The 12062-nt window shown below is 57.5% G+C and overlaps 1 protein-coding gene across 6 annotated transcripts in view; it reads right to left on the reverse strand.

Annotated features, from left to right (window-relative positions):
* Positions 1-1469: 1469 nt before the first annotated feature.
* The window catches only part of MAST3 (microtubule associated serine/threonine kinase 3), a 31427-nt gene continuing 20834 nt past the window's right edge, over positions 1470-12062 (reverse strand). For 4 of the 6 annotated variants that reach the window (XM_071577880.1, XM_071577881.1, XM_071577876.1 and 1 more), the window contains 20 exons: positions 11077-11286; positions 10894-10995; positions 10257-10389; positions 9688-9755; positions 9233-9318; positions 8888-9096; positions 8448-8586; positions 8096-8228; positions 7820-7985; positions 7295-7396; positions 6900-7022; positions 6497-6606; positions 6208-6353; positions 5672-5904; positions 5366-5566; positions 5056-5282; positions 4845-4967; positions 4572-4708; positions 4143-4327; positions 1470-4020 (listed from right to left, as the gene is read on the reverse strand). In XM_071577880.1, the coding sequence (XP_071433981.1) occupies positions 2999-4020; positions 4143-4327; positions 4572-4708; positions 4845-4967; positions 5056-5282; positions 5366-5566; positions 5672-5904; positions 6208-6353; positions 6497-6606; positions 6900-7022; positions 7295-7396; positions 7820-7985; positions 8096-8228; positions 8448-8586; positions 8888-9096; positions 9233-9318; positions 9688-9755; positions 10257-10389; positions 10894-10995; positions 11077-11286 (3855 nt within the window). In that variant the 3' untranslated portion in view covers positions 1470-2998. The remainder of the gene's footprint in view (positions 4021-4142; positions 4328-4571; positions 4709-4844; positions 4968-5055; positions 5283-5365; positions 5567-5671; positions 5905-6207; positions 6354-6496; positions 6607-6899; positions 7023-7294; positions 7397-7819; positions 7986-8095; positions 8229-8447; positions 8587-8887; positions 9097-9232; positions 9319-9687; positions 9756-10256; positions 10390-10893; positions 10996-11076; positions 11287-12062) is intronic. The other 2 variants (XM_071577877.1, XM_071577879.1) reach the window with 1 other exon arrangement.

The following is a 12062-nucleotide window of genomic DNA, read 5'->3' on the forward strand; positions in this document are numbered from 1 at the left end:
CCAGGATAGCACCGGGATTGTACAGGAATAGTACCAGGATTGAACCGGGATCGTACCAGGATAGTACTGGGATTGAGCCAGGATAGCAGCAGGGCTGAACGAGGATTTTAGTGGGATAGCACCAGGATTGTACCAGGATAGCACCGGCATTGTACTGGGATTGCACTGGGAACTGAACATGGGACACGGTCCTGGGAACGGGGCATTGGGCAAGGCCACCGGGCACTGCACAGGGCACAGGGCACAGACCTGGGAATGGGACTTGGCACCAAGCACGGGACACTACCCTGGACACACATCACGGCACTGGGACTGTCCTGGGGGTCTGGAATACTGCTCTGGGCACTGGGACTGTACTGGGGGACTGGGACACTGCTCTGGGCACTGGGACTGTCCTGGGGAACTGGGACACTGCTCTGGGCACTGGGACTGTACTGGGGGACTGGGACACTGCTCTGGGCACTGGGACTGTCCTGAGGGACTGGGACACTGCTCTGGGCACTGGGACTGTACCGGGAGACTGGGACACTGCTCTGGGCACTGGGACTGTACTGGGGGACTGGGACACTGCTCTGGGCACTGGGACTGTCCTGAGGGACTGGGACACTGCTCTGGGCACTGGAACTGTCCTGGGGAACTGGGACACTGCTCTGGGCACTGGGACTGTCCTGAGGGACTGGGACACTGCTCTGGGCACTGGGACTGTACTGGGGAACTGGGGCACTGCTCTGGGCACTGGGACTGTCCTGGGGGACTGGGACACTGCTCTGGGCACTGGGACTGTCCTGAGGGACTGGGACACTGCTCTAGGTACTGGCACTGCTCTGGGGGTCTGGGGCACTGCTCTGGGCACTGGGACTGTCCTGGGGGTCTGGGACACTGCTCTGGGCACTGGGACTGTCCTGAGGGACTGGGGCACTGCTCTGGGCACTGGGACTGTCCTTGGGGATTGGGACACTGCTCAAGGCACTGGGCACTGGCCCAGGGGACTAGGGCACTGCTCTGGGCACTGGCACTGCCCCGAGGATCTGGGACACTGCCCTGGGTGCTGGAATTGTCCTGAGGATCAGGGACATTGCTCTGGGCTCTGGCACTGCCCTGGGTACGGGGCACAGCTCCAGGCACAGCACAGGGCAGTGGGTGACTCAGGGCACTGCACTGGGCACTGCATGGGGGACTGGGCACTGCACTGGGCACTGGACATTGCACAGGGGACTGGGCACTGCACTGGGCACCCACAGCCAGGGCACAATGTTGGAGCCAGGCTGGGTGCCAGCTGTGCTGGTGCCACTGGCACAGCCATATCCCCAGCCCTCCTGCCTGTGCTGGGGCAGCTCTGGCCCCCACCAGGCCCGTTCACCCCTTGCCACCACCCTAAACCTAAGCCTAAACCTAAACGTAAGCCTAACCTTAACCCAGCCCCCTGGTGCCAGCAGCGCCGATCCCACCCCCAACTCTGGACACCACACTCAAGAGCGAGGGACAATTTTAATCCAACATAAAACTTCCAACATAAAGGTACGAACAGAGCCGGGCGCTGGGCAGGAAGACACAGACCCCCTTGGCTTTTGAGACATTGTCCATAAAAAAAAAATATATATCCTGTTCCCACCGTACCCCGTGCACAGCCAAACACCCCTCCCCGCGGTGCCAGCGGGCAGGGGGTGCCCCATGTGCCCCCAAAATCCTGCTGCTTTCTCGAGACCTTCCTACAGACAGTGGAGAGAAGCAAAGGAAACACGGAGCAGCTCTGGTTACCCGTTTTTATAGGGATAAACGGCACCAGTTCAACGGGAAAAGCGGGATACGGAGCCTGGCACAAACCACACGTGCACAAAATAACCCCACACGCAGCCCCAGGTGACACCTGGTGGCAAACCGGGCACGGTGCCCCCATTGCCAGCACTGGGGCAGCAAACCACAGCGGAGAGGGGGAAACCAGAACATGCATTAACGAATGGAAACGTTTATATCCTAGAAAATGGTAGAAATGGGGGAGAAATGCTGGGCCGAGCTGTAGTTTCGTCGGATAAAGAGCGACAGGGCAGGGAGGGAAAGAAGGGGCTGAAATTCCCAAATTACAGAGGCACAGGCGCTCACAGGGCTGGGGTGGGTTTGTTTTTAAAAAGAGAAGTTGGGATTTCTTGGTTGTCTATGCAGTGACCAACCAACAGCAAGGGATTTGGTGGTAGATAAATTCAAAGAGCAAAAACTGATGCTAAAAATCCCATTAATATTCACATCCAGTTGCTGACCCTGTGGGGATGTCTCTATTTCCCCCCCTGGAAGGACCAACAGAGCCAGGTGGCTCCAAAAGGCTCCAATAAAATAGTTAAACCCTTTGCATCCACTGTATGTTTATAAAATGACCCATATGTTCATTATCTCATGATCCATATGAAAATAAAATCCCCCCTCTGCATCCCAGCCCGGAGCACCAGCGTTTGGGGACGTTGCTGTGGGTTTGTGGGTTTGGTTTAATTTTAAATATTAGGATTATCCCCCAAACAGGGAGTTCTTAGGAGATTTGGGGTGTTTCCAGTTAAAACTGAAGTTAGGAAGTAGGGGAAAGTGAGTGGGTCTTTTCAAGGTTAGAAAACAGGGTGTGATCCAGCTGGGAGACACACGGAAAAGGCTGGCAATCCCAGAGCTGGGTTGGACCCTGTGACAGTCCTGCACTGCCCGTTTAGCTTATAAAAAGTAATAAATTAATTAAGGAATATTTGCATCGAGTCCTTTTCTGTACACAGAGGTTGGGGCCCAGCCGGGGAAACTCCACCGACAGAAAAGCTCCTGCATCTCTATAAAAATATGAGCATCTTTCAGGGAGTACAAAAAGCCTTCGGGGGGAAAAGGGGGCGAAGTGCCCGGCCAGCGCCAACGCCCAGAGTGGCTCCAGGGATGTTTCTCTCATGGATATGCTGCGCGGGACGGAGTTTTCCGGGGGGCGGTGGGATGCCGAGGGGAGCCTGAACCACCTCTGGTGCCGGCGTGGGGCTCATGTGTGCTTGGCCCCGCTCCATGTGGTGCCCCGGGGCGCCGGCAGATGAGCCCCCGGCGGCTCCTGGCCCCGTGCTGGCGCTGCTTCCCGGCGGCCCGTGGATCCCTGCCCGCAGTTCCGATGCTGCTGGGAGCCACGCTGCCGGTGCTCACACCCATCCCACCACGGCACGCAGCCCCTGCCGTCCGGCTGCTCGGCGCTGCCGATGGGGTAGGAGCCCTGGCACTCCCACTCGGCCACCGCCGGCTCCTGCTCGTCGCTCTCGGAGCCCTGCACGGCGATCTGCGGCACCGGGCTGGGCTTGGGCTTCGGCTGCGGCTCCGCGCCGGCCGTGCCACCGCCCTGCAGAGCCGGGTCTTCGCTCTTCCCGCCGTCTTCGCCTCCCGGCGCCGTTTCTGGCTCGTCAAAACTCACTTCTTGAACCGCCTCTTGCTTCTTGAAGGAGTCCCGGCGCTCGGAGAGGTTCAAGCGCCGCATCACCACCATCTCCTGGTCCCGGTCGTGCCTGTCCCCGAGCCGGGAGCTGGCGGGGTGATAACCGTGCTCCACAGGGTACGTCAGCGCTTCTCCCTCCCCGATGGCCTCCCCATCCATCGGGGACATCTCCAGCCCCAGTTTGCGGCCGCCGCAGCTTTTCTTCTCGGCCAGGATGGTGACGATCTTCTCGGCCGACTGGACGCGCTTGAGGAGGGGGGAGCGGGGGCAGTCGGCGCTGCGGGGGCGGGAGCTCTGCCGGACGATGGTGGGGGGGGACAGCGTCTTGCCCTGGAAGGAATGGGGGGTCTTGGGGTACCCAGGGAGCGGAGATGGGGAGCGCTGGGGAGAAGGCGGGCGCTGGGAGGAAGGGGTGCAGGCGAGGGGCGAGGGGGGGATGCTGCTGGTGGATTTGCGACGCCCCACTTTGTAGCGTTGCCCACCCAGCTTTGGGGCCAGCCCGTGCAGGGAGCTGGGGCGCACGTGGCCAGCGGGTGACGTCGGGCTGCTGGAGGAGGGAGAGGTGCTCTGTGGGGACACAGCATCTGCCACACAAAGAGAAACAGGTCACTGTAGGGAGGGAGGGACGCACGGCATCCCCGAGGGACACATGGCATCCCACCCTGCCCAATCCCACATGATGCCCCCTCGCCATGGGGTGGGGTACCTGAGGGCAGGTCGGGAGCAGGGCTCCTGCAGGGCGTTGTGGGGCCTGGGGACAGGCTGTGGGTGGGGGACTCTGGGAGGCTCTCACTGGAGGACAGTGAGTGATGGAGACCAGAGGAGAAGCTGCGACTGGTGTGCAGGACCGACGACTGCTTGGAGATCTTCTTGAAAAGGGATTTTCTCCTGCTGCAGGGGACAAGAATAACTTTAGCTTCTCCGTGAAGCCTCAAGCCTGCCAACCCAATGCCAGAAGGACTGGACCTTTCTGGACATCCTGGTATGCCAGATCCAGAGCATCCAACCCAGTGCTGGCAGGACCACATGCCAATGGACACCTCAGTATGGCATATCCAGAGCATCTGTGATCAACTTGGTATGGAACATACCAGGACAAACTTTATCCATTTTATCCCGCCCCAGTTCTACCCACCTGTCCTGGCCATCCCTTTTCCTGCTCTTCTTGCTCCTCCGTGCCATCCTGGTCTTAGAGCTGTTTTTCCGTGCGGGACCAATTTTGATGGAGGTGTTCTCCAGGGCCGTGGTGCGCAGGGCCACTTTATTCCCACTCTGAGGGATGGAAAAATAAGCACTGCAAGAGTGGATCTGAACCAGCTCCTCCCTCAGCTGCCAGCAGAGGCCATGCCAGGGAGCTGCTGAATTGATGTCCTGGTCCCAGGTGGGCAGAGCAGCTCTGGACACCCACCTTGAGCAGCAGCTCCACGACATCCCGGTGAACCAAACCCAGCACGGACTCTCCGTTCACGTGTGTGATGAGATCACCTGCTCTCAGCCCTGCCTCCTGCGCAGGGCTCCCCTCTTCCACACTCTGCAGTCAGAAGAGAAGGGTTTTATTCCTGGGGTTTTCCCACTTGGAGATACCATGTCTGGCACCACCAGTGCCTCCCCACACATACCCAGACCATGTGGTGGACAGTGTAGACGTCGCTGTCGCCCATGTAGACACGGATGGCCCTCAGGGTGAAGCCGTACTTCTTCCCCGAGCTGTGGATGATGATGGGCGGCCGAAGGCTGGTGATGGCGAGGGATGAGTCCCGGCTTGGGGACGAGTCACGGGAAGAGGGGTTGGATGAGAGGGAGTGGGGGGAGATGGGGCTCATCAGGGCACCACCACCAAAGTCATCTGCAAGCAGGAAAAGCCGGCTCAGCCTGGGAAAACCACGCAGCAACCGCCGTCCACCAGGATAAACCAGGCAGCACACAGACCTGATGTGATGATGAGGGACAGGGCTGAGACGGAGGCAGATTTGGGCACACGGCTGCCCAGCGCGGCTCTCTGTCTCTCTGGCATATCCTTCTGGGTGCTCAGCCGGCGGCCCCCACTTGGCTCCAGGCTCCGGGGAGTTGCGTTTTTGGTGCCAGTGCTGTTGCTCCGGAGGCGGATGCGGTTCAGGCTGACAAGATCAGCTGCACAGAGGAGAGGAGGGAGAGCTTGAGGATGTGGAGAAGTCCATGCCTTGCAGGACCACAGCTGGTCCTGGAACATCCCACCAGTTCCCACAGCCTACGCACCGGATAACGCCGACTGCTTCACCGCGCTGCCAGTCCCCACCTCGGGCTCTCCCACCACAAACTTGGGTCTCTCTGGCTTGGAGGAGGCCACACAGGGGCTCTCATCCTCTGAGGAGAAGGCAAACTTGGGCATGGTGTCCAGGCTGAGGGTGCTGGGCAGCACAGTGGGGCTGTGGCTTCGCTCGTGCCGGGAGGTGTATGGTGTGGAGCTGCAGGATGTCCAGGAGCGGAGCCTGCATAGCAAGAGGAGGGCTCAGGACTACCAAAGATTGGTGAGGGGGATGGCACTGGGATGCTGCAGCACGCCAGGACATATCCCACTGACCCCTCTGCAAATCCTTAGTTCCACCAAAAAGCCTTAATGGTGGTACAAACCCTTGGCACCAGAACAAAACCTTGGCACCAGCACAAACCCTTGATTTTGGCACAAACCCTTGGTCCCAGCACAAAGCCTCAGTGCTGGCACAAAGCCTCGGTGCTGGCACAAACCCTCAGTACCAGGAGAAGCCCACCCCATGCCCCATCCCACAACACACCGGGGCTCAGTGCCCGCTGGCCGGCTCCTGTCCTCGTCTCCCGAGTGCCGGTCCCATCGCTCCTCTTTCTCATCGCAGTGGCTCCGGTCGGAGGATGAGAGGCTGAGGGTGGAGTTGACCGCCAGGAATTCCGAGCTGCTGTACACCTGAGGAGGAGAGGAGCCATCAGCAAGGAGCAGAAATTTGGGAATCCAGGTGCTCTAGTGTCAGCTGAGACACTGATGCACAGCACAACCACACTGGTTGCAGTGCCAAAGCATTCTGGATGCTGGAGGAGGGACTGGAGCACCTTGCTGAAGCGGTGGGAGCAGGAGGAGAACTGCCCAATCTCCACCGATGATTCCTCATCATTCGTTTCCTCATCCTCCGAATCCAAGTGGCGATACCGCTCGGAGCGAGCTGAAAGCAAGAGCCAGAGTGGGCAGGGCTGTCACCCTGCCTACAACACCTACATTCTGCCTGCAGTGACACCCAGCCCCATGGGGGGACAGCCCAGTCCCAAATCCCAGGGGAGTCCCAGGGGCAGAAAGCTGGTGAGGGTGAGCAGTCTGGAAAGAGGATTCCATCTGTTCTGTGACTTCAGTTGTAAAGGGACCAGCTTCACCCAGGAGATTTTCATCTCCCACAGGAACACCTGTGGATGGTGGGATAGTGGATTGGCAGAGGGGGGAAAGGGTTGGATTTGGCCTCACTGTCAAAGTAGCTGGTGTCGTCCTCCGACTCCAGCTGGGGGATGAACTCAGCCTTCTGCCGCAGCAGCCCGTTCCAGTCCAGGTGGAGGAAGAAGGAGTGGTGCTTCACCTCGTGTGCACCTCCTGCCAGGCAGAGAAACCCACATCAGGGGGATGGGGCAGGATCTGAGATGCTCCTGCTCCCACCCTGAATGGCACAATCTCCATGCAGAGGCTTAAGCAGGATGGACGAGAGCCCTGTGAAGCCTTCCCGAGGTGAACCCTGAGCAGGACACCTCCTCCCAGCACCCTCAACGTGTCAGGACATGCTCTGGGCTCAAAGCCACACAAGCTGGATCAGAATCAGGGTGCCAGGTTATCCCTTGAGAGCCACCCAGGGGCTGGCACACACATACCAGTGCCCAAGCGCTCGAGGGGACACTGTCTCAGCAACCGCGTGATCAGGTCCTGGGCATCAGCAGGAAGGGCCTCGTCCCCTTCTGGCCACATAATTTCATCTGCAAGATAAAAAGAGAAGTACTTTGGAGTGGCTGGAAGGGTTTGGACACTTCTGGGCAACAGGAAAGTCCTGTGGGAAGTGCAGCAGGTAGAGCATCATCCCAAAGTGGGAAATCAAAGCTCGAGGAACCCCCTCATGGCTCACCCAAGTATGACAGGAAGGAATGAAGCTCCCTGTGTGTTAAGGACCAGCCATGGCTGCTGGGAAGAGCAAGTCGAGGAGCAGAAGCTCCCTGTGTGTTAAGGACCAGCCATGGCTGCTGGGAAGAGCAAGTCGAGGAGCAGAAGCTCCCCGTGTGTTAAGGACCAGCCATGGCTGCTGGGAAGAGCAAGTCGAGGAGCAGAAGCTCCCTGTGTGTTAAGGACCAGCCATGGCTGCTGGGAAGAGCGAGCCGAGGAGCAAACCTGCCACTGACACTCACCACTGATGACCTGCCCGAAGAGCTCCTCGGGGGTGTCTCCGAAGAAGGGGACACAGCCCACCAGGAACTCATAGAGGATGATGCCCATGGCCCACCAGTCCACGGGCTTCCCGTAGCCCTGGATGAGGATGACTTCTGGGGCGATGTACTCCGGGGTGCCACACACCTGTGTGAGGAGCAGTGGCTGACACCTCTGCAGCGATGTTTGCAACAAGTCCCAAGGCTTTCCTGGTCCCCCGTGACAGCAGGTCAGCCATGTGGAGCAGGACCTCGTACCTGCTTGTCCATGAACTCCCGAGTGTCCTTCTCCATGTGCCCTTCGTAGAGGTTCGTGGTCATGTTCATCAGGCCAATCTTTGACAGACCAAAGTCTGTCAGCTTTATGTGGCCCATGGAAGTGATGAGCAAACTGCAAGAGAAGACAAACACCCCACAGTGCTGCTGTTTGCTTCTGGGGAGACCTGAGAAGGACCAGCTGCACCCTGGGACCTCTGGTTCTGGGGCAACAGCACAGAACCAGGACTTTGGACACCAAAATCTATTACCTCATTCTGCCCTATTCTCTTGGTTTTCCCTTCCCCAACCAAACCCAACCCCACCCTTGCTCAGACCTGACCCATGTCCTCACTTGTCAGGTTTGAGGTCCCGGTGGACGATGCCGTAGTTGTGGAGATACTCCAGCGCGAGAACAGTCTCGGCAAAGTACATCTTGGCCATGTCGACAGGCAGCGGGCCCATGTTCTTCAGCAACGTGGCACAGTCCCCCCCTGTGGGGACACAGGGGGCTCAGAGAAGGCAGGGAGGTCAGCAGGCCCAGCAGGCTCCCAGTCAGACCCTCACATCCTTCCTCAGAGCAGATGATCCCTGGCCACAGGGCACAAATGCTCTCCTAGGGGACGATGGCCACCACCTTCATCAAGGTGAGACTCAGGATCACAAAAGCATCTCCCCATGCTTCCCTCTGCTCCCTGGAGCAAAGCAGGGCAGGAGATGTCCAGGTGGTGTCCTCCATGCCCAGACACTGATATCCTCCCCTTCTCCACCACACCGCCCAGCCCCTGTTCTCACCTTCCACGTACTCCATCACCATGCAGAGGTGTCGTTTTGTCTCAAAGGAGCAGAACATGCTGACCACGAAGGGGTTCTCTGCAAAGGTGAGGATGTCCCTCTCCACGAACACCTGCTGGATCTGGTTCCTCAGGATAAGGTTCTGCTTGTTGATTTTCTTCAGGGCGAAGCGCTGCCGCGTCTCCCTGTGCCTCACCAGATACACAGCCCTAGAGACAGTGAGATGGTGCACCTCAAACACATCCTCCAGCCACCACGACTGACCACACAGCACCAGAGTTTGGACAGGGAGGACTTAGGAGTGGTTTGTGGATGGAGGTAAGTGATGGGAACTTCCCAGCTCACCCATAAGCCCCGTTGCTGATCAGCTTGATGGTCTCAAAGTCGCCCTCGCAGGGTTTCCTCCGCGGAGCCGTGACTGAAGGCTGGCTCTGAGGAAGACATAGAGGTTTTTAACACTTCCCAACGTTCCAGTGCTCTGAATTGCAGGCAGGAATTCACCCAGCACCATCAGGTATCACCTTCAAGTGCTTCTTGCTGCCAGAGCCCTTTCCAGCCACAAACCCCAAACCAGAAGCCCAAGACTCTGCAGATCAAGAGCTCTGTCCACTCAAGAAACCAGACAAGGGACTGTGAGATATTACCCTTGAATCCATCAGTCACCCTTGGGGACAACCCAAATTAACATATCCCAGTCTAGGACAGCAGAGGAGCAGCTGCAAGGAGCTCTGGAGTGGAGTGAGGCAGGAGAAGGCTGGAGGCAGCAGATGGGACCCACAGGTAGGAAGGACCACACTCACCTCACCGGCATCGTCATTCTCTGGCGTGATGGTGTTCCCGCTATCAAAGTGATCCAGTTGGCCCATTTCTGCAGATGACAGGGATGGTTTTCATTTTCTTCATGCTCAAGACCCCCACCAAAATCACCCCCTCCCCAACTACTCCCTCTCCAAACTTGGAGATCCTGTGGGGATTTAGCCACATGCTTTGCTCGAGCCATTGTATGGAGAAATTCAGGTCATGACGTTAAGAGGTTCAACATGAGGTTAAACATTTATATAATTCTTTTTTTGATAGTCATTCCTGTGTTCCCTGGGGATTATGGTTCCCCACCACGGCCATGGATTAAATGTTTTTGAGCTTAATCTGCTTTGCTGAACGTGTTAGAAGCAATAACAAGGGATGTGGGGCTGGCCAGGAGGACTTGGACATCATCCTGGTCCTGCTGTGACCCCCCTGCCATGACACCAGCTCAGCCCTACAGGTCCCCCTGCCACATCCCAGTAATCTTTCACACTCACCAATGGTCAAACTGGGAGGCCAAATCTCACTGCAGACCTCAGAGCAACCAATCCAAGTGTTTTCTTACCCTCCAGTGGGTCCTTGACGAGCCCCAGTTGGCTGATGATGTATCGGGGAATGTCAGTTTTTATTCCCTGGCCAACTTTGGCATGTCCTTCTGCAGCTTCCAGGAGATGGTAAAACTCCTCTGGGTCAAACTCCTGCATGGTGAGAGCCAAGAACAATTGAGGAGAGAGATTTTGCAAAATTAGAACTCTCTAGGCCTTGCAGGTGACACCTGTAATTGGGGATACACCCTGGGTGCATCGTTCCCCCATCACTCCCCATGTCAAGAGTGATGGAAAAAAATGTAGCTCCATGAGTTGCCCTTGGAGGGAAAACAAAGGAGAGCACACCAACAGCACACTGCACCATGGCTTCTTTTTCCAGTTGGAGAAGCCACAGCATGAAGAGAAGTGCTTTAGAAATTTGGCACATCAGCCAAAACCAAACCCCTGAAAATCAGAGTGGTTTGGCTTGGAAGAGACCTGAAAGCCCATCTCATTCCACCCCCTGCCATGGGCAGGGACACCTTCCACCAGCCCAGGTTGTTCCAAGCCCCATCCAACCTGGCCTTGGGCACTTCCAGGGATGGGGCATCCCAGAGGCTTTGCCTCCCCTCCAGGCTGGAGTGGACCATGAAAGACAAGACACATCTGTCTTACCAGGCACTCCAGAAGTCGAGCAGGACGGGAGATGATGATCAGCAGCTTCCTCACTAGCTGGTCAATGAACTTCACCTCCTCGCTCTCCGAACGCTCCTGAGCCTGTCAGGGAGGAGACAGAAGCCAGGGGTGTATTGGTGGCCTCAGGAGATGGCACTGGGCGGGGAACTGCCTTGTACTCACGTCTCGGAGCATCTTCTCGAGTTTCTCCTGCAGCTCCATGAAGTAGCGGGAGGTGATGAGAGCTCCCTGGGACTTGGCCAGGCAGTCACGGGCCAGCTCGATGATCTGGTGGTGGATGAAGCCCAGCACCCCGTCTGCCAGGGGCAGAGTGCTGCTCGGGGAGAAGTTGGTGATGGTGTCCTGCAGACGCTCTTCCATCTGGGCTGTGGCCTGCAAGGCAGAATGGAGGGTGGTGCCCAGGAACATAAGCCATGCCATGCATTGGGTTTGGCCAGTCAGGATCTCATCCTACCACTCCTACACTGGGTTTGGCCAGCTGGGATCTCATCCTGCCACTCCTACACTGGGTTTAGCCAGCTGGAATCTCATTCTACCTTCTCCTAATTGTGTTTGGCAAGCGGGGATCTCATTCTACCACCTCCTGCACTGGGTCTGGCCAGCCAGGATCTCATCCTGCCACTCCTTCATTGGGTCTGGCCAGCTGGGATCTCATTCTACTGCATCCAGCCAGGATCTCACACTGACACCTCCTCTATCGGGTTTGGTGAGCCAGAATCTCATCCTACCACTCCTACACTGGGTTTGGCCAGCTGGAATCTCATTCTCCCCTCTCCTAATTGTGTTTGGCAAGTCGAGATCTCATTCTATCACCTCCTGCACTGGATTTGGTCAGACAGGATCTCACACTGACACCTCCTCTATTGGGTTTGGCGAGCCAGAATCTCATCCTACCACTCCTACATTGGGTCTGGCCAGCTGGGATCTCATTCCACAACCTCTTACACTGGATTTGGTCAGACAGGATCTCATCCTACCACCTCCTGCACTGGGTCTGGCCAGCCAGGATCTCATCCTGACACCTCCTGCAGCTCCAACACCCACATGCACAGCTCCACCCAGGACCCAGCTTCCAGCAGCCTGGCAAAGCTCCATCAAAGTCTCCAGAGAGCTCCTCCTGCCTGTGTGATGAGGCAGACCCACAGGTA

Source organism: Pithys albifrons, chromosome 27, assembly GCF_047495875.1.
Source record: "Pithys albifrons albifrons isolate INPA30051 chromosome 27, PitAlb_v1, whole genome shotgun sequence".
NCBI lineage: Eukaryota > Metazoa > Chordata > Aves > Passeriformes > Thamnophilidae > Pithys > Pithys albifrons.